Here is a 21,148-nt window from a genome sequence, read left to right on the forward strand (position 1 = left end):
CCTGCACCCGTCTTTGCTCCTGCGCCCACTAAATTGATGGGACATTTATAGCTGGCGTCAATGCAAATGCTCAGCGTGTCGTGAAAAGTTTTTGCTGGGTTTGCCAAGTGTAAATTGTTGATGATTTTCTTTTTTTAATGAGTCAGTCATTGATCATTTTCTTAAATCCCCTGCTCTGGGAGTCACATCATATAAAATAATTGCATTTTTCTGTTTCACTATTTTCAATTTCTAGACCTTCAGGGGTGCAGGAGAGAAACCTGAGGGTGTGATACTGCATGTTCCCTTGTGGCTGTATGCTTAGAGGCAAATAAGAAGCCCTGCAAAGTTATTTATTTTGAATCTCATGACTTTCAAGAGCCTGGTCCCTGACGGCTGAGTGTTTGGGGTTAGCTACACTGAGCAAACATCCTGAACTTGGGCTCCTGACCCCGCTTTGAGTGTTTTGCTTTTCAGACCCAGAAGGTTCCCAGGAGAGGAGAAAGGAAACTGGCTGGCTATTTTTAAACCCTTGCAGTTGCCTTCCTGCCTTATATTATTTATTATCCATTATCAGAAGTGTTTCTCCCCTGAAACCATCTTTAGTGGTCAACCAAGGGACCGGTGAAAATTGCCCATCAAACAGAGCTGCATCTTTCCTTAGAGGTCAGATGAAGCTGGAGGGTTTTGAAGGGTTTTGCCAACTGAAAATGAGTAGGGCTGTTATTACGTGCACTCGAGCAGTGCCACGCAATTCCAGTGGTGGGCCGTGATTACACTGCCCTAAGAGATAAACACCGAAGAAAAGCACCGTCTCCCTCCCAGAGACCCTACAGCCCAGAGAGGCAACTGATTGCTGCTGGAGAACCTGGTGCTGCCTCTGATTTCTGCATGCGCCAAGTGAACCGATGCACGCCACCGGTCTCGTTTCATAGCACATCTTGCGGCATCACGCGGTTTCTGCATGACCTGCCGGTGGGTCTGGGGACATCTCTGTGCGGAGCATCGTTGTGTCCTTTCTGCAGCAGAGAAAGCTCAGGTGACCTGTCTGGCACCGTGGGGTGACCGGGGCAGGGATCGGGGCTTCATCTCTGCGCCTGGGCAGCCCTAAAATCTGCATCACTGCTAAGAGAGCATCCGGAAGGTGCAGGGCTGCCTCGGGGGCGCGAAGCCCTGGCACAGGGCTGGCTCCCCTTTCCCAGGGTGTCCCAGGGAGTCCCCTTGACCCTCTGTGGCTTCAGATAAGGAGGACAATAGCCCACATTGTCCTCACTCATCCTTCTGCCTGGTAAACTTTCAAGTTGGAAGCACACCACATCCCTGGCAGCTGTGTTAATCCTTTCCTGCCCAGGCAGGAGCTGCCGGTGCCCTGGGCAGAGCTGGACGCGTGAGCATCGGCTCCATGTTCTCGTTGGGAATAAAGCCGCAGGGCTGGAAGGCCCTGGGAGGTTGATGTTATTTCAGCTGCGCAGAGAGCTGAGGCGTAAAAGTCTGGGTTTTGGTGGTGTCAGCAGCAGCTGCCCAGACCCTGTGACACGGTTTATGGGCAGCATGTGAGGAGGGAAGAGGAAGAGCCCAGGGAGGGTGAGAGCACGCTGTGCTCAGCGCTGGGGGGGTGACTAATGACAGGTTTGCCTGTTCCTCTTTGCCTCTGAAAACAAAATTATGTTACAGGGTTTCAGCATCGTCTTGGGGGCCTGGGGCCTCTTTAAAGTGGGATCTGAGTCCCCACTGTCCCCCCAGACCGTGGGTCCCTGCTGGGCCAAGCGCAGGTGCCCTGGCCCCTGCTCCCTGCCCTGCCGGTGCATGGCAAGGGGGGGGTGGGGGTGTCAGACCCTGCCCCGGCACTGACTCACTGCGGGGCCCCGGTCACGTCCCCTCATCCCCCCGGGGATGCTGCCGGTACCGTCCAGCTGCGGGCAGCGGAGCTGGGCAGCGCTCCCGGCACAGCAGCACAGCTGGCGGGGGGCTGCGCTCCTGCCGTGTGAGAAAACTTTGTCTGTTGGGACACAAACACGCGCTGTTAATGCTCCAGCGCTTGGATTTAAGACTTTTCTTCGGGTGGTGGTGGGTGAACCCCAGTTCTGGGTGCTGCACGAACCCCTGGGGATACAAGTGTCCCTCTCCAGAGCCGCTGTCACCCCTACAGCTTTGCTCCCTCCCGCCCCGCCCCCCCCCCCCCCCCCCCGGTTAAAAGCCCACTGCTCGCATCCTCCCCCTCGGGGGGGGTCTCCTGGAGCATCGCCCCCCCCATCCCCATTCCCACCCCCATCCCCTCCAGGCTTCGCCCCTCCCGCAGCCCCCGCCCGCCGTTTCCGTGGGCTGCGCGGGTGCGGTGTCCCCCCCGCGGGGGCCGGGCCGTGCCGAGCCGTGCCGCCCCCGGGCGGGCGGAGGCAGCGGCAGGAATCCAGTGCCTGGTTTTGCAGCCCGGCCGGCTCCGTCCCGGCCCCGCCGTGACATCAGGCTGCTCGGCGGCGGCTGCGGGCTCCCGGCCGCCTGCCCCGCTCTGCGGGCGCTCCCGCCGCGCCTCCCGAGCCGCTCCGCTCCGTTCCATCCCGCCGGCCGCCCCTCTGCCCGCCGGCTCCGCGTCTCCCCGCGGGCATCCCCTCCCCCCCACCCCCCCCGGCGGAGCCCCGTCCCCCCCCCGGGGGCGCTGGCGGGGCCGGCGGCGGAGCGCGGCGCCGGGGATGCGGCGGCGCTGCCCATGGTGAGCCGCCGGCGCGCCCCCCCGCACCATGCGGCCGCGCCCGCCCCCGAGAGGATGTTCGAGGGCTGCCGGCGGGCGCGGAGCCTCTGGGGCGGCGTGAGGCTGGAGGTGGCCGGCGAGAGCAGCCCCGTGGTGCTGCACAGCTTCACCCAGCTCGACCCCGACCTGCCGCCGCTGGAGGTGAGAGCGGGGGAAGGGGGGGGCGGTTGGTGGTGGTACCGCTGCGGTGAGCTGGGGAGGGGGGGCGCGGAGGGGGCCCCGCCGCACACCCCGCTTTGCTTTGGGGTTGCCATCTCGCTGGTGGAGTGGCCAAAGCTGGCCCGCAGGCTGGTGAGGGGGTGGCTGCAGGCTGCCTGCTGTGTGTAACCCTGTTGCAATGTATGTAGTAAGTGGGGGCCCCTGCTCGGTTTGCCCCTCTCCCCGTGCCTGGCTGGCAGGGAGGCTGCCAGGCTCTCCGCTGGGAGAAGCCACAGAGACGCTTTCCCTCCAAACAACCGGGAAACGGGGCAGATTGCTGAAACCGGGGCTTTTAATATTTTATTTGAGACTCTTGCTGCTGGAGGTAGGAGTCTGCTGTGATCTGAGCTGCTCGTAAAGGCTTCAGGCTTGGCCAAACCGCAAAAGTGTCCTCTGGGAAGGCTACAGGCATCAGGAGGACTTTGCTGGAGGATGCAAAATATTTGTGCTGCTTTGGATTCGGCGCCTGGCGGTTCAGGGTCGGACCAGTTCCCTGGAGGTTTCAGCCCAAGTGGTTTGTTGATGGCAGTTGTGTGTGGAGGCACCCAAAATAATCTGACTCAGAGCTGTGCTTTTTTTCTTAGAATAAATGATCATCTTCGGTGTGCCAGGAATGTCATTGATTTGGGGCAAACGTGTTGGGAGAAGCTCAGCTGGAGGAAGGTTTTGGTGTTAGAGGTGGTGCTTGCATGTCAGCGCCCAAGAGCTGCGGGCTGGCCTACGGGCGTGCTGGTGGTGCAGGGGTTAATACCAGCAAGGGTCACCAAGCCTGGCTTTGCTGGGATTTAGAGCCAGCTCCAGATGTGCTTCTCTGTTCTGGATGCTTCCCTGGAGGAGGGGAATCGCCACTAAACCTTTTTGGGTTGCTGTGCAGATAGCTGCGGAGGGCAGCCAGCATTTCAGGGGTGCCGGCTCCTTCTCCCAGCACTAAACCATTTATCCCATGACCTGTGATGGCGAGTCTCAGCTAGCCAACGCTGGGATTATCGGCTCCGGCTGTATCTGTTCACCTCTGGCTTTGTGGCTGGGGCTCATCAGCTCTGCCGAGAGTTCATGGAAGCTCCATCCAGCTTATTTTCCCCCCTTCCCCCCCTCCCTGCTTCTCTCTCCTGGGGGTGGGTGTACTGACATCGCCCAGAGTACATGGAGAACATCATCTGGTTCGTGTTATGCCTGGCAGGAAGTCCAGCCTCTCCGGCCCGCAGCGCTCCGGGAGGCCGAGGGGCCGTGCTTTTGGCAGAGAGAGCAAAAGGAGTGGGAAAGGGGGAGGAAAAGAGGGGGCGATTGCAGCGTGCTGCTCCTCTCACCCCAGGGGGAGGCTGCCTGGCACATGCGAGCCCCCGTGCACCCCAAGCAGAGCAGGCTCTGGAGTGCTGGAGAGGGTTTGGCAGCATCTCTGGTGATGGGGGCTGCAAAGGAAAAGTCAGCAGGGCTGGGGGGCGCTCAGCATGGCCCCCGCTGTTCCTGAGCGAGCCCTCGCTCACCTGTGCGCGGTGGAGAGAGAGGTGAGTACCCACCAGGTCCTCTGAGGTTGGTTTGCCCATATTTCCCCTCTGGGCTGTACGTGGCTCTGTGCTGCGTGAGGGTCAGAGCACAGTCCTGGAGCCAGCCCTGAACAACTGGCCAACAGATCCCTCCTTTCGCTCTAGCATCCATTTGCAAGCGGTGGCAAGAAAAGTTACATCCCAGAGTGGTGTATAGTGACCTGCTGTCTCCCGAGAAGCTTTGAGATGCTCAGGGAGCCACTAATCTCTACTATATTCTCATGTGTGGGCTTCCACGTTGCTCACTAATGCTGGCCGGCATCGCAGTGCACAACAGAGGGAAGGAAAATAAGAGTCTCAGTGTTGTGACAACTGTCCTGGCAGCAGCCTGGTGTGGTTATAATCCTCGGGTCGAGTTACTGTGCAAGATGCACTCTGGGAGAAGGCAGATTATTTGATTAAGGAACCCCCTGGAGACCATAGGTGTTTTGTGGAGCCCCGTTGATAGCGCTGCCATCAGTCCCTGATGGGAGCCCTGGGCTGACACCTCTGCCCAAGGGAGCTGCGCTTCCTGGGCTCGGCACGTCCCCTGTGCTGGGACAGAGCTGTTTTTGGAGGAGCTGTGCCAGTTTATGAGGCGGATAGTCTGGTCCCACAGGGAATAGAGGATCCCTGGAAAGCTGCTGGGCGAGTTGCGGAGAATGTGGATCTCATTTTCCACTCCTCAGCTGAGCCCCTGCGGATGTCAGCAGGGCAGCTCTTTGGATGTCTCCTGCAGCAACAGTATCGATCACCCAGGCATCACTCTGAGGTCCTACTCAAGGTCTCATGGCCACGTGTTACTGGGTGTTCTCACCGTGATTTTAACCACAGGGAATGGAAAATTTAGACTGTCTGAAGCAAGGGACTGGCAGAGCAGCTTTGCAGACCTTTTGCTCTGGCCTTTCCAGTTCCAGTCCATCCCAAATCAGCAATGAGTGCCCTTCCTATCCAGTGGCAGCCACAGAGTGAATTTGGTGGCCCTCCTCCTGGCCCTTGCTGGACAATCATGCCATAAGCACCCCTGCAGATGACACAGACTGAAACTTTCATGGGGCTGATGTTGCGAACCTCTAGACAAGTGGCTGAGCTGACGCATAGCAAAGCCACTTGTGTCCCTGTGAATCTGGCTCTGTTTGTTTTCTGCACGATCAGGAGATTTTCAGTTGCTAAACGCATCCTCAGAAACTTGAATTGCTCAGCCCAGATGCCTTGGAGGTCAGTGCTTGCTCTTTACAGCTGGGAGGGAGGCGAGGGAAGGGAACAGATATCTCTTAAAAGGTATTTTCTTTTAGCTTCCTATGGTGCCTTTGGAAGAAGATCCTTTTCTCCCAGCTTGTTCTCCTCCCCCAGGCACAACCTGATATGCCCCTTGCAATTTGCCAGATGAACATCATCTGTTGATACTTCTTGGATGGGGACCTACCTTCTGGCTCCCTTCCAGAAAGGTTTGGAGCCGGCGGTGAGGCCAGGAGTGGGTTCAGATGCTGATTGTTGGGGGCTGCTGCAGGGTGGGAACAGGTTGGGAGGGATTTTAATAATTATTATTGAATATGGTTAGAGAGAAGTTGGAGAGAGGCTTCTAAATGTGTTTGTATAAGAGTTGTGTTTCTTGGAGGCTGCCATGCCATGTTTCCACAGAGGTGGGATATCCTCCGGTACTGGGATCTCGCTGAGGTTTACTGGATTTAGCACCGGACTGGCAGACCTGGGAACGGAACACTTTGTTGACCTACAGGCTGGATGGGGAACCCCTCCCTGGCCACCCCTGCAGCGGGGGAGGCAGGCGGTCCTGTGCTGCAGCTTGGGGTGCTTCAGGGCCCCCCAGATCGCACTGTTTGGGAGCTGGGGGCTGCCTGTGACCATCCCACCATTAGGGCCAGCGCACGGCTTGTTTTTAGGGCCACCTGAGTTGGTCCAGCCATAGGAAGGGCTTCACTGCTAGCAGCTCCTCCATCACCCTTTCAGCTTCTCTAATTGTCAGCCAAGAGACGTGTAATTGAAGGAGCTGAGAGCTTATTTAGGTCACTCTAGACCACATTTAAAGGCTGACTATCCCCTGCTTGTACTTTTTCTAACGCCCTTATCTCCAGAGCTGCCTAGTGACTGGCTTCCAAGCGGACGTATGCCTTTTCTTGAAATATATATTTGCGGCAGGCAGGGCTGCTTCAGTTCTCAAATATTTCTTCATCTCCCATGGACTCAGCAAGAGGGGGGAAAAAATGTCGTTGCTAAGGAGCGGGATTTGGATACAAAGCTGGCCGAGCTGCTGGCAGGGGGCCCGGGGGGCTCCAGCGCAGCTCATGGTGGGTTGGAGTTTGTGCATTACTTTGGTGGGATGTCACCTGCAGGGTCTGGATGAGGGGAGTCAGGATTTGAAACATTACTTGGGCCTTGGGGAGAAAGAGTTGGGTTGTAGGACTCATACCCTCCATAGATTACTTTGTTCGGCCGGTGCTGTTAGTGTGCGTGGTGCTGGGTCAGACCCAACAGCAGCATCCACAACCTGTCCAAAATGCTTGGTGGGGCTCTGTGGGACCGTCATTCTGCAGCAAGGAGCATCCATCCGTAGGCTGGAAGGTGAGGCTGGCACGAGGGGTTTTTGGAGGAGGGACCCTGCGCCCAGGGAGACCTGTTAAGCATCACACTGAAACTGTATTGCAGCCTCTGGCTGGAGCATGCCTGCTTGGGAAGATGGGCAGCAGGGGAAGGATGGAGTTGTTTGGCTACTTTTTGTCTTGTTCCTGTCCCCGTGTGGGTCATCCCAGCAGCCTCAGCCCTCCTGGCTCATGGAGCTCCAATGAAGATGCATTTGGACTTTGCTCCTGAGCTTTTAGGGAAAGGGAGCGCTGAGCTCCTGCGTGGAGTAATCCCGGCTGCTCCCTGGGGGCTTTGCCTTGCAAGTTGGCCATCGGCATGGAGACACCGGGAGGGAGTCGGAGCAGGGATGGAGGTGCAGGGAACCTACTCGCACGGGAGTAGCTTTGCTCAGTGTAATCTGGTGTTTGCAGAAGGGCTTTTGTGGATGGGCCTTTTGTTCTCTTAATACCTGGGAAGGGCTTTCCCAGAGGCGATGGGGAAAGTCCTTTCCTAAATCTCTGGGTGGGCCATGCCATCGCGTGGGCTGCAGTGAGCAAACGCCCGTCTCCTTCCGTGCAGTGAATTGGGGACTCTGCAACACCCAAAACCTCCATCCGTCTCCACCTGATTTTGATATGGTTTTATGACATTATGCAAATAATCTCTATAAAGTTTTTGGCTCTATTCTCGGGGCTGTGTTGGTGCAGGTTCTTACAGGGCAGTGCTTTTATGTTAGATAACCGCCGAGAGTTTCTCTCCAACATACCTGAGGGTCACTAGTTATGTGACAGCTAAATGTCAGTGGAGATTAAGCACGTGTGGCCGGTTTCACTTGCATAGCTTGACAGCAGTGAGTTTGTTTTCATTACACAGTTGGTATTTCGATGAGCCCGGCTGTCAGAAGCACGCTGGGATGGGGAAGGGCATCTTCCCGCTCTGCATGTGGGGTGCTGGGTGCCCGTGCAGCGGGGGCTGGTGGGCACAGCTGCCTGGCCAGCCCCGGGCTCGGCGGAGGCGAGATGGAGATGGCTCTAGCTGCCAGGCACCAGCCGAGTCCTTGGAGCTGACAGGGGAGGAAAAAAGTTGTTTCAACTTGCAAACAGAGCATATTGGAGAGGAAACTCATCAGAGGCAACTTCATCTGGAATGCTGAGGCATTATTTTTAGAGTGGCTTTTCTTTCTGCTAACCACATGTTAACAAACAGCAGCTGGGCTGAGGGGCTGTGTGGAAACCTGCTTTTCAAAGGGCTCACTCCCCTTCTTACCAGGAACTTCTTTTCATGTGATGCAGCAAAACCACGCAGCCTTTCCCTGCACTTCGCAGTGGTTGGGTCTCCATGGAGACTCGCAAGCTGAGCCTGCCCCAGGCTCCCCGCTCCAGCCCTGTTTTCATCTGTGAAATGATGTGTTTGGTTTGGGTTCACCTCATAGGGTTGGAACCAACTTCAGGAAACCATCGTTTAGCCAGGCTGGGCAAAGCCAAGCATGTTGCCTGAGACTGGCAGGGTGAACACTCAGCTGTGGGAAGCAGGCGGGGATGCCGATGGGTGCACCATGGTGTGGTTGGGGTGTTCAGGACCTTGCCTGCCTGTTCAGGCAAAAACCTCAGGGATTTTGGTCAAAGACACTTGCCTGAAAGGCTCAGGACTGGTGAGGTCCAGTTCTGTGCATCGCAGCAGCAGCAGAGCTGGTGAGCTGGAGGGTGTGTGTTTTGGGGGTGAGCCGTGGCTGATGGTGTCACCCCCATTCCTCCCACACTGTGACCCCCACAATCACTGCAGACTTTTCAGAGCAAAGCAAATCCTCAGTTTTGTTTATCATGTTAAAGCAGCCCAGCTTTTCTCCAAACGTTGCTTTTTGTTTGCTTTTGATTTCTTTCTTTAATGGATATTTGGTCCTGGCTGCAGTTGTGCAGGTCAGGGCCCCTTGGCCAGATCCCTGTGCCGAGTGTTGCTGGTGAACATCACTGTGATTACTGGGTTTCTAGACAATGTGGTTTACTAGATCCAGTCCCGGTTGCGACAATGAGAGCTGGCATTAGGAGAGGCCAGGCTGGTCCCTCCCTCACAGCACGCTGGAGTGACTCAGAGAACAGTTATGGCTCATGCCAGTGTCATAACAGACACTTATTCCCAGAGGTGTTTCTTGAGGGGGAGGGTACCCCACAAACTCCATCTCTCCAAGTCCTCATTTCCATGGATTTTAGCGTGTTCCTCAGCAAAACTCAGCTCTGGGGAGGATAGGGCTGTTTGGGGCTCGACTTTGGTCCAGGCAGTGTCAAAGGAAAGGAGCCAGGGAAGGATGCCCCATGGTTGTTGTGCACATCAGCTTTTTGGGTATCTCAGGGTTTGTTCCCCGAACTCATTTTAAATGGGAGGGTGATCCACAGGGATGCTCACCCGTGGATGGCAATCCCAGGGGATGAACAGGGCAGGAACAGACGAGTCAGGGTAGGAGCGTGTCTGTGCTGGCTCACCAAAGTGCTGTGGCCAGGAGGAACAGGCTTGTGTGGTGCTTTACCTGCCACAAAGGAGCTTTAGCCACGTGAGGGAATGCTTGCCTGCAAATGCCCACGGTGATCCAGCACCGGGTTGAAATCCCCATGACTGGTGTCCCCGAGCAGGTGCAGGCGTGCTGCTGCAGATGCTGGTACACCTTCGTCATCAGCCATCGCTGGAGAAGGGCTGTGGCTTAAGTGGCAGGAGAAAACTTAGTTCCAAAAGTCTGTGCTGAATCAGGGCAGGTGGGGAAGTGGAGTGACCCTGTGTGACACTGCCCGCTGCCTCCCTGCCACCCCCCGGGTTTGGCTGGCGCCTGGCAGAGGGCTGGCTGCCGGCAGGTCCTGCTCTGGCATGGTCCACAGCAGCACCCACATCTACGAGTGCAGAGCTGAGGGTCTGGGTAGGGAATTCATCCCACCACCCAGCTGCACACACACCCACGTTCCTCATGCCGCAGCCGCTCTCCACCCCTTGCGTGCGCAGGATCTGGCCCCCCAGCACTCAGGGCAGGGCCTCGCTCCAAATCTCGCTGCTTGGGCTCCTGGCATGTGTGTTCAGGCACTTGACAACAGCTGGATTTTTTTTATTTATTATTTAATAATTTTTTTCCAGTTGTTTTCTCCCCAAAGGTGCCAATTAAACTTCAGCTCTCGGTTGCTTCAGCTGTGGAAATCGGAATTAGTTGGCTGAGCAGCCTGATCGCAGGCGCCCCAGGTGTCATCTTGTTGACTCCTGCCCCTCTGCCTGCTTATATAGCACCTAATGCCTCATTGACACCTATTTAAGTAATGCTGGGAAGGTGAGATTTTCTTGATTACAAAGCAAAAGTGCTTGCTCTTCTCCCTTCCAGCTTCCCACAGGCACCCCAGGGAGGGGGACAGGGAGCGGGGCACCATCCAAGAGGAGAATCTCTCCCAGCCTTTCCCTGGGACGAAGGGGATGACCTGGGACCTGCAGCTGGGCTGTGGTGGGACACGCTGGGGCTGCGGGTGTCAGGAGGAGGCTGGGACGAGCCGGGCTCAGCCCGGATCTCGGCGCGGGGTGGCTGGGAACATGCCGGCAGCAAATGGAGGCATCCTACGTCATCCTGGCCGCGGTGGGAGTTGGGCGTGAGGGGCACGGCCGGAGAACAAAGCCTCGCATTTATTCCTCCGGTCCTTTCACCGGCAGCCCCTCATTGCCTCCCTGCGCTGGATTGTTCCTGCATTTTCTCTGCTTCAGCTGTTTACTGGGTCACCCTGATGCAGACACGCACACAAAGAGCAAGCCATGCGGCGAGGCTGTTCTGTGCCACCGGCACCGCGAGCCCCTCTCCGGCCCCGAGGAGCACAGTGGTGCCATTGAACCGGGCTGGGGGAGCGCCTGAGCCTGCCCTGCTCTGGGGTCGGGGTGGGCTGGGGGCATCTAGAGCCCCCCGGGCATCCTCCCCTGCACAGGCTGGGGCAGTGGGATTTTAGGGAGGGGGGGGTCCAAGAGGTCTAGGCTTGTCGGCTTTGCCCACGCTTCAGTCACACCAGCTTTAGCGGAGGGAATGTAAGTTGGCGTAAGGCAGTGTAAACACATGGGTGGACACATTTATTTCACGAGGGCTTATTTTGGTTCAGCTTATCTAAGCTAAAGATGTATCTGAGCTAAATCGAAATTAACCTCGTTCAAACTGAAGGGAGACGGCGCAGTTACCATAAGCCAGACCGCAGCCAGACAGGGCCGTGGCTTTTGGACAGCCTCCAACGTGTCCACCCCAATCTGTGCATCTTCAAAATCATGGAAAGATAGGACATTGTTTTCTTTTTCCCTCTGCAAGCTCCAGCAGGTGAGTTACTGCACAGCCAGCCATTTACAGCTTATCCAGGCTGCTTGGGAACGGCGTGGGGCAAAACTCCCTGGGAGATGTTGGCGTGGGACTGGTGGGATGGTTTGGTGGCATGGGGGGTTGAAAGCCACCTCCTGGCTCTGGGCTGGTGTCCTGTGCCAGGCAGCTGCTGGAGCCACGAGTTGCTTTGCCCTTGCTGTGCATCCCGCATGCCTTGCTTGTGCCGCAGGTGTGCGCCCCAGTGTGTGCTTGGCTCATGTGGGTCATGTACGTGCCGGGGGTGAGGGGGAGGTTTGACAAACGGAGCCGGTTTTAGAGCAGCCGATACACCTTAAAATTGATTTTTTGGTTGTCTGGACTGGCACATGGGCTACGAGCTAAGAACAGGGAAATACTCGTTCAAGGCTTTGTGTCTCTGAGAATGTAAAGGCTTGACTTTCAGGAGGGATGGACTCACTGGCTCGCAGGTGCTGGTAGACGCGAGGGACCAGCATTACCAGCATTTGCAACAGCGAACAAGTCTGTGTGTTCTAGTTAACGATTGTGAAGACATACCTGACGTTTCAGGAGTGACTGTACCGATTGGTTTCAAGGTACGTCGGCTCCCACATGCCAACCTAATCAAACACCCGTGGCGGTTCTTGCTGCTGCAGAAATAATGTACTGGGAGCTCGAGGGGCCCGTTTCAGCAGTGGGATCGATGGAGTATCGTTAGGTCAGGTCGGCTTGAGCTGCAACCTCTTCGGGACATCCGTCCTGTTTTTCTTCGCATTTGAACAAGGCACTATAGAGCCGTCGTGTTGCGTGCGACTTCCAGGTGCTGTTGCACACACACACACAAATAATCAATTTTTGAACTTGTTTCTGCTATGGGTTTTGCAGATTTTTGTGTTCCGTCTTGGCGAAATACAGACCTTTGTTCTGAGCTGAAATGACTTTACTATGAGACAGTCTTTATTTAACCTTACAGAGCAATAGGTATTAATTTTTCATACACCGGTTTTCACCAGTCATGTCGTTCTGGTTTCACTTCCAGTAATTACCCCCTGGGCTGTAGGCGAGTTCATAGCGGAGCGGTTGCTGTGTAAGCCAAGGCCAGCTGCGTCCCTCCTATGCGAGCCTGACTCTGCGTAGGCGTTGGCGCTGAGCATGGATGCTGCCGAAACACACGCCAAAGTGATCACGAACACAAAGCTAAGGACTGTGGAGCAAGAGCTAGAACTGCTGTGTCGGCGGGATCTTTTTTCCATCGACTTAGAGAGGAAGCAAAACCTGCTGCACTCAGTTTTCTTCTAACCTTCAGCAGCCTCTGAAGGGAGCCCGTCCCAGCACGTCCCCTGGTAGGGAACATGAGGGTGGTCCAGCTTTGGAAGTGTCTTCTCATGGGATGCAGATGTCTAGGTGGAGGTGCTGGTGGTCTTCTGTACTCCCAGGTGTAGGAAACACAGGGTTTGGAGTTTAACAGTCATCTGGCATCTCTGGCACTGCCAGCGGCAGATGGAGTTTACTTTTCTCTGGGGAGTCCCCTAGTAAGGCTGGTCCTGCAGCACCTGCATCAGGGGGCCTGATCCTGCCCCCTTGGAGTCTGGAGAGGACGGAGCGGATACACAAAGTCTTTGCAGATCTTTGACTCTTCATTTCCAGACCATAAAAAGAACGAAAAAGTCTCTACATGTGAGCAGGCTCTTAGTTTTCTTTAAAAGCAAAACAAAAGCAAATGGGGGAGGAATCCTGTGTATCTGCTCTGTCTCGTTTCTGGACCCAAGTGCTGAGCTCCTAATCCTCACTCCAGCCGCTGACTCACTGCATGCGAGTCACAAGATGCCTTTGTAACCGATCCACCAGCCGCTGCTTTCTCCTCTTCCTAAGCTGCCAGGGTGGAGAAGACTGCCTTGGATATTGCCGCTAACCCTGCTGGGTTACAGAGGCAGGATCAGACCTGCCGTCGATCTGGGGCAGCCCCAACCCCGAGGGGGGAGGTGTGAAATCCCCAGGAGAGGCAGATACGGGGTGATGTGCACCCTTCCTCTGCCCTATCCTGCTCCCTGGGAGCGTGTGGTGCTGGGTGATGCGTGGCTTCAGGGCTGTTCCCTGCGGGTGCTGAGCGCAGCTTTCTATGTGGAAACACCTGAAGCAGAGCTGGGGGTGTCAGGGAAGCCCAGCTGCGGAGACCAGCAGCTGACGGGGCAAGAACAGGCTCTCAGCTGTCGCCGCTGTTGTGGTGTCCTGGCAAAAACACCCCCTTTTCATCGTGGGTTGAAGTTTAGCTTCTGGCCCTTTTTCTAGTCTTTTCTTGTTTCTCCCTTTGTCGTTACGTTTTAATGGGCTGTTGGTGCTGGGTTGAGGCAGCACTGAGCAGGCAGAGAGCTGAAAGCCTGAAGGAATGGTGTCCATCTCCCTAATACCCCTACGTGGGGAGCAGTGCCCAGGGCGGGGGGGCTGGAGCTCCATCAGCGGCAGCAGGAGCACAGAACCATTGTACCCCGGTGCCCCCACGGTCCTCGGTGGGGTGCTGTTTGGGAGCAAGGGTGCTCCTGCCCTCCATGGGGCTGCGGATCCAAAGCACGTGCTGTGGGTCACCGGGGTAGGCATTTCCCCGAAGTGGGGGGCGTTCGGCAGCTTCCGTGCCCGCTTTGGGTGGTCTCTGCAGCCTTCCTGAGCGCGGCTGGGGGAAGGAAACTGCTGGTGAGTGCAAGGAGTGGACGGGGTGATCCTGCCCGGCAGAGCTGGGAAAACATCCACCCTGGGGCTTTTTGCCTGGAAGTCCCCGTGAGGAAGGGTGTTCTGCTGCGTGCGCTTATTTTGGCTGTGTAGGACGGAGGGCACTTCTGCTTTTGCAGGTTTTATCTTTGGTTCACGGAACTGCAGTTGTTTTCCTTTCACTCGATGGGGGTGACTTTTTTCCTATTTCCTTTTACATAATGTCGTACGCTTCGGTTTACATAAGAGGCCCCAAAGTCACTGCCATTCGTTGCATGGGTTGGGAATTTGCTCCTGAGAGCGAAACGAAAGTTAACTTGGGGCTCGTGTCAGCCGTGGAGGGGACAGCCCTTGGTGGACCTGGTTTCGTTTCTGGAAGGGCCCGTTTCCCCTCTCGCCAGGGGGAAGGGATTCCTCCGAGAAGGGGCTGGGGGTTGTAAAGACCAGACCCCCACCTTCTGTTTCTGGCTTTGCCAGCTTTCGTCAAGCCCTTTCAAACCTGTGCAAATACAGAACTTCAATGAGAAACTCCTGGTGATGTCTCTGAGGCTCAGCTCTGCCTTTTTTGCCTCGGTAGCCGACGAGGCTGTTAATTCCCAACAGGCCGAGGATCCCGGCTTCCCATGGGCAGGGTTACCGTCTGCTTCTCTCATGTGGCTGGTGGCAGTGGCCCTTGGAAATCATGGTGCAAAGATACTCCCAGCTGTGTTATACCTGCCTGTGGGACAAGCATTTTGTAGAGCCCAGCTGGAAGGGAACAGAGTAACACAAGCATCTTGATCTTTAAACCAGCTGTTGTCCAGGGAGCATCAGTAAAAGCACTTTAAGCAGTTTTGCCTCTTCCACGTGTGCTGAAATTAATACCTTCTTCCAATAACAGTTCGTTATTTTGTGTTTTTGGAGCCAGTGCGCTAACCCAGGGCACGTGGGACCAGAGCTCTTAAGACCTGGTAATTGTTGGATAATTGCCTGTGTGTAACGTGCAGGGATGCTGTCACGCTCACACTTCAGCCTGTACTTTGCTTCTGTCTTACTAAAACCGCCTTGGTGACTGATCTCAAACACTTTCCCAAACGCAGATCCCTAGCCAATATTTTGCTTTGCTGTTTGGCTTTTGCGTTTTCCCTTCCCTTCAGCTGGAGAGCAGAGATGAGGGCAGATTCCCGGCTGCTCTCTGCCTGGCTCCTGCAAGGGTCCCTCGCAGCACAGCCCTTCCTCCAGGCTCGCAAACCTTGGCTGCGTCTCAGAGCTCCTTATTAAACCTCCGTGTGAAGACGTGGGGTTCGACGCCACGCCGTGTACTAGAACATTCACCAGAGAGGAGCTGAGTTTATTGCACGGAGCAGGAATTCCTCCCTGGTGTAGTCACAGACGCTTTGAACTATCAGTGGGAGCTTGTTGCTCAGGCAGCCCCGGGCTATCTGCACTTGGAAGAGGCAGTCTCTAAAACCAGGCAAGCCATCTGGTGCAGACCTCCAGTTTCATATTGCAGGGGATGAACTCCTGCAGAGTTCACTTACGGCTCCTTTCGCAAAGCCTCTGCTCTGCAGAGCTGCGCGTCTGATACCCCGAAGTTAAACATATGGTTTTTCAAGGAAAACAAGGTGCCCCTCCATCGGGAGGCCTTTTTCCAGCTGTATGGAGAGGAGCAGGATCTGCACGCTGAGCTGGAGAGATCGTGGTCAAATGTTAATTTTCTGTGTCTTCCCTCTTTTGGTACACATCGTGAAATGCATTGGATCTCACTTTCTGGGGTACTGAGTCCCTTCTCTAAGAGTGATGGAAGGTGCCAGTGCTGTAACCATCAACATGCTCACAGTTAGTGCTTTCACAGATGGGCTTTTCTGAATCTGTTGCAGCTGTTTAAAGCGCTGCCTGGGCCCGTTGGATGCATCTCTTCTACCAACGCGATGCAGTGCGAGGCGGGGACTGCTCACCAGTGGCTCTGCCGTGGTGCGGTGCTGAGTTACTCAGGCTGAACCGCTGGTGGAGGAGGGTTTGTCTGTGGGTGCTGGGCTGCGGCGGTGCTGGCTGGGGCCAGACTCACGTTCCCTTCTGCTGCGAGGGGCAGAAAACTCCAGCGGAGGTGTAGGGCAGGCAGGGGGGAGCAGTAGCTTTGCAGTAATATTTACCAGCACTTGTCAGAGCTCTTCACAGACCATTTTGAAGATGCTCATCTTTGGTTGATGTGCTGGAAATCCTGGTGTGAGTCCAGGTTTAGGATTGCGGTATTCTTGGTGGCTGGCACACGCACAAGCCACAGGTCAAGGTTTTGTGTCTCCTGACCCTGCTCCCACCCAGTGTCCCCTCATCTGCAAAGGGACAAACGTGCCTTTGGTGCAGGTGTCGGAGTGGGACTTCACTGGCTCCATCCTGCTGCTGCTTTTTGCTTCGTTGGTTTTTAACCAGCATGTGCAGAATGCACAATCAGCATCTTGGAGAAGCAGCCGTAGGAAAGAGGAAGCTCACATAGAATATAAATAGCCAAATTTTAAAATGTACCAGTGTAACAGCTCGCCTGGTTCTTGGCATGAGCCTGGCTGAAGACCGCTGGGAAGCTGCGTATTTTGTGTGTGGTTTGCAAAGGGGGAACTTTGGGGATATCGCACAAGTCAGCAAGACAAAAACTGAATGAATCTGACAGTCTTGAATATGGGAAGGAAATGAAATTTGCTTCTACACACATCAAAATTGGGTGTATCCTCTGCACATGACACGAAATATGGAGTGGAAACCCCTGCACAGTTACGGCAATACTTTCCACTGTAGTTGCACAGCAGCTGCCAATGATTCACAGATTGATCCTGGGACATTTTGTCCTCTTACATGATTTGATTTCTTTATTAATTTAATTGCATCTCAACGAGCATCTGATTTTTTGTTTAGGGTCTACAACTGCCCAGCCAAATCCATTTGCTGAGTGAGGCTGTACAGAGGTCTCCTCCTGTGGGCCAAAGTCAGCGTGACGGGAAGATGGGCAGGGTAGGGCTGGTGGACCGGTTGGGTGGTCAAGACTGGGAGAGAGCCCGGGAGAGCTGATGTATAGCACTGCTGGTGCTGATCCCTGTTCTCCATCACTGCCCCTTCGGCAGTGGGCTTGTGTGCTCGAGAAGCATCTACTGCTGTCGCTTCTGGAGGATGGTGTGTAGCTGTGGGCACCAGAGTCTGATGGTCTCTGTGAACAAACTGGGAAGAGTTTCCATGGCTTTGCTTTCTTTTTGTTGGAAACAGCATGTGTAGGTGGAAGAAAGACAACTTGGCTGAGTTGGGCTCAGGTTAGGTACCATCACTGTAGGTGGCTGATCGGGAGCAAGGCTTCAGCAGTGCTGGCAGCTCTCTCCTGAGGTCATGCTGGTCCCCCCCGATTCCCAGCTCAGGCTAAAGGGGTTGGAGGTGGCTCACCTGGCTGAGGAGCACCTCATTTCTATGAGCTGTTGATGGAGAGAGGGAGAGGTGATGGGGAAGAAGCCCAGCTCTCCCTCAGCTGCCAGTGCCTTTAGCTATGTACCAGGCTCACCTTCCCCTCGCTGACACGTTTAAATGGCTTCGTCTTCTCCGCACCAGGGCCAGCGTCACGGGTGGCTGCTCCCAGCGCAGACGTGACGGGGGGCTGCAGAGGAGCAGGGAGTCGAGGTGGGCTCAGGGGCTGGTTTGTGCCCCTGTCAGCGTTCAGGCTGTGGTGCCAGCTGTCAGGGGTGGGGGGCTGCCTGCCTGGGCCTGGGGCAGCAGAGCAGAGGGAAGCTGGGCTCAGATCTGCGCTGCCCCCAGCAGCCAGCATCGCCAGCCCAGGAGATTTATTGAGGCAGGAGGGAGATGCACTGCCATGTCGTGCTGTCTGGGAAGGCACAGGGCACGCTGTGCTGGTGGGTGCCTCTTCTGTTCTTCAAATTCAGACCTGTTTGAACATAAAGTTATGCCGTTATCGCAGAACACAGAACAAGAGAGGGACTGACGCAGGTGTCTGGAAGGATGTCTGGTCTGTTCGCTGCCTCCTGCGGGTGCTGTCAGGGTTGGTCTGGAAGCCGGTGAAACTCGGGAAGGACTTGTGGTGTTCCTAGCAGAGCCGAAGTTGGGAGCCTTACAACCCCTCGAGCTTCAGCAAACCAAACCTCGCCGCAGTCTGGCATGAACTGAGAAGAGCAAGTTCAGCGGAAAGTGAGGAAGAAGTCGAGTAACCCTGCCCAGGGGGATTCTCTGTCCTCATTCATTACAACCATGAATGAGAGGCTTTTTCAAGTTTTCCCCTTACTCTTTGAGCTGGCTGCGGTTCCCTGCCTTGATTCCTTGCTAACAAGCACTTGACTTGAGCAGGGTGCGATAACAGCGCGGTGGCTGCTGCTGTGACGGCAATAGTGAGGGATGGTGGGTTAGAGAGCACGTTAGGTGCACGTTCCACACGTCAGCTCAGCATCGTGTTCGGCACTTTCTGCTTGGTGCCTCTGGATGTGCAGCATCGTCCGAGGCCAGGGCTGTTCCCACGTTCATGGGGAGCGGCTTGGGAAGGGGATTTTTTTGCAGGGAGCAGTGTCACTCCTGGGGCTCCATCCTGGGTTGCCCCATGGCAGCTTGTTCCCTGGCAAGCCCTGTGTTGTCACCATTGCTCAGGGGGTTTGTGCTCCCAGGAGGCAGGCTGCAGGGGAAGCCGTGGGCTGGCTCTGGCCCCTGACTGGCGGCATGATATGCAGTGGGGACTTGTCCCCGAGCCCCTGCACCCCAGCGCGTGGCCAGCTCATTGCGTGGGGGTGTTTTGCCCATCTGCTGAGCAGTGGGATTTGCTCCGTCTTACACCCTGCCCCGCCATTTGGCATGGGGGATGAGGGCGGGGGAGATCCCCGCAGTGTTTAAAAGGATCTGGATAAATCTTCTTAAGAGAGGCACTGACTCAGCAGAGCGTGGTGAGAGAGGAGGAGGAGGGAACCAAATTGTCCTTGTGGGGCTGGGGCCACCGCTGAGCCCCGTGCTGGCATGTGGGGCTGGGGGAGGCGTGTGTCTAGAGATCTGCCCTGAGAGGCATCTCGTCTTTCCTCACCAGGTTTTGGGTGGTCTGCATCCCCTGGAGCAGAACTGTGAGCCGTGTGGCTGGGCTGGGCTGTGGCCTGGAGGTGCCTGGCCCCAGGGGTGCAGGGACCTGTCCCGGCTGTGCCCGAGCCCACTTCGGTGCTGCTCGCTGGGGTTTCCCCTCAGCTTCCAGCTCTCCCCATGGATTCCTGCCTTGCCTGCGTGGCTGGCGCTGCTGAAGCTCGCGGGCGGTTTGGTTTGACAGTTATTATTTATTGCGGAAGGTGCGCCGAGGTGCTGGGGTCCAGCAGGGGCAGATTATGGAGATTACGGTCAGACCAGGCAGCGATGGCACCTTACGGGAAAGGCAAAGGCTCAGGGAGGGGGAAGCAGCCAGGGATGGGTAGGGGGGTGTGCTGCCCCCCGCCCCCCTTGCTGCCCGGTGAGGGGTCCTCCCCAGCACTCGGTGCTGGCACAGCCTGCGTTAGCAGCAGGGCTGAGCCGTGGAGCCAGGGGACGTGGAGCAGACAGAGCGGCATCCTAAAGCCCTGGCTCTGCCAGTGTGCGGGCTCAGGTGGACCCGGAGTTAAGCTGGCCAGGACTGGTGTCGCCTGGTTTCCATTTCTGAGCAGGCGAGGGAGACTCGCTGCCTGCCGGCTGTTGCCTTTGGCTTGCTGGGATGCCTCATATGAGCCCACAAGAGCATCTCTGCCACGCTTCACTCTCCTTATCTCATGGTGTATCTCGTCTTCCCATGCAGAGCTCCACACAGGAGATCGGAGAAGAGGTGGAGGATGGTGTGATCTACAGCATATCGCTCCGGAAAGTGCAGCTCCATCACACGGCCAACAAAGGGCAGCGGTGGCTGGGGGTAAGCTGGGGGCTCTGCCAGCCTCCTGCCAACAGGGTGTGTTCAGATCTTTCCCTGCCGGAGACATGGTGGCTAGATGTCAGGGCTTGGCAGGATCAATACCAGCCCCTGGCTTGCCCTCTTCTTGCTGCCCCATACACTCCTGTCCTGGGAGGTCCTTCCGAGCCTTATCTGGGAATCTTATGTTTTGTTGGGAGCAGGGATGTGGAAGCATCTGCTGGCCTCTGCCCCGTGGGAAGGGACATGGGGGAAACAATCTGAAGCTCCATTTTGCAACTCTGATTTGCACCTAGATTTTGGCAACCTTGAGCCTTTCCTAAGATTTCCCAAATGCTCAAGTCTTCTCAGCTGAGTTGCTGGTATTTGGTGTCCAAGGAGACCCAGCTTCCCTTTCCCCAGGCCCATCACAAGAGCCCCAGGCACTGTAGGGGGTCCCAGCCTAGACCCAAACGGTGGCTTGTGAGGCTGGTTGGACCACATCGCACTTGAACTTGTCTGTCTTCACCCAACCTACTGACTTCTGTTCCTGTCCTGGCAGTTTGAGAATGAGTCGGCTTTAAACCTCTACGAGACATGTAAGGTGCGGACAATAAAAGCTGGGACCTTGGAGAAGCTGGTGGAGTACCTGGTCTCAGCCTTCAAAGGCAATGACTCCACCTATGTCACCATCTTCCTGTGCACTTACCGGGCCTTTGCCACCACCAAGCAAGTGCTGGACCTGCTGCTTAACAGGTGAGGCTGCCCTGAGCCCCAAAACACACCTGGGGGTGACCAGTGCCTGACCCTCCTCAGCCAGGGGTGCCCCAGCATCTTCTGCTGCCATGCTTTGGAGGGCTGATGAGCTTCTCCCAACTCCATCAGTGTAAAAGTTTTGGGCAGGGCAGGGCGGACACAACTTCCCAGAGAGCTGGAGCCCTTCCAGCTGGAACCCTGCCACAAGGTGGCCAGTGCTGGCTGCTTCCCTCTTCCTGTAACACGGGGGCTGAAGCGGAGTCGGGGGAGCAGGACAGTGTGGGAGATTCATTCTGACCCCCTGGCAGACCTGGAGGTGATGTGGAGGGAGAAGAGGCAGTATTGCGAGGCAGCTGAGTCTAGGATGCTCACTGCCTCCTCGCTGTGCCCCACCAGGTATGGCAAACTCCATGTGCAGGCGAATGGGGACCATGCCAGGCATGCTGTGGATGAGAGGATGGAGCTGAAGAAGTAAGTCTGGCTGTGCTGTGCATGAACAAGATGGG

At 56.1% G+C, this 21,148-nt stretch overlaps 1 protein-coding gene across 6 annotated transcripts in view; it reads left to right on the forward strand.

Annotated features, from left to right (window-relative positions):
* RALGDS (ral guanine nucleotide dissociation stimulator) overlaps positions 1 to 21,148 on the forward strand; it is a 61,500-nt gene that overhangs the window by 33,059 nt on the left and 7,293 nt on the right. For 2 of the 6 annotated variants that reach the window (XM_037400892.1, XM_037400894.1), the window contains exons 1-4: positions 2,577 to 2,866; positions 19,800 to 19,910; positions 20,449 to 20,642; positions 21,039 to 21,113. In XM_037400892.1, the coding sequence (XP_037256789.1) occupies positions 2,684 to 2,866; positions 19,800 to 19,910; positions 20,449 to 20,642; positions 21,039 to 21,113 (563 nt within the window). In that variant the 5' untranslated portion in view covers positions 2,577 to 2,683. Of the gene's footprint in view, positions 1 to 2,576; positions 2,867 to 4,267; positions 4,429 to 19,799; positions 19,911 to 20,448; positions 20,643 to 21,038; positions 21,114 to 21,148 lie in introns of those variants that run through there. The other 4 variants (XM_037400896.1, XM_037400893.1, XM_037400898.1 and 1 more) reach the window with 3 other exon arrangements.

Source organism: Falco rusticolus, chromosome 9 (assembly GCF_015220075.1).
Source record: "Falco rusticolus isolate bFalRus1 chromosome 9, bFalRus1.pri, whole genome shotgun sequence".
In the NCBI taxonomy this organism is placed as follows: Eukaryota; Metazoa; Chordata; class Aves; order Falconiformes; family Falconidae; genus Falco; species Falco rusticolus.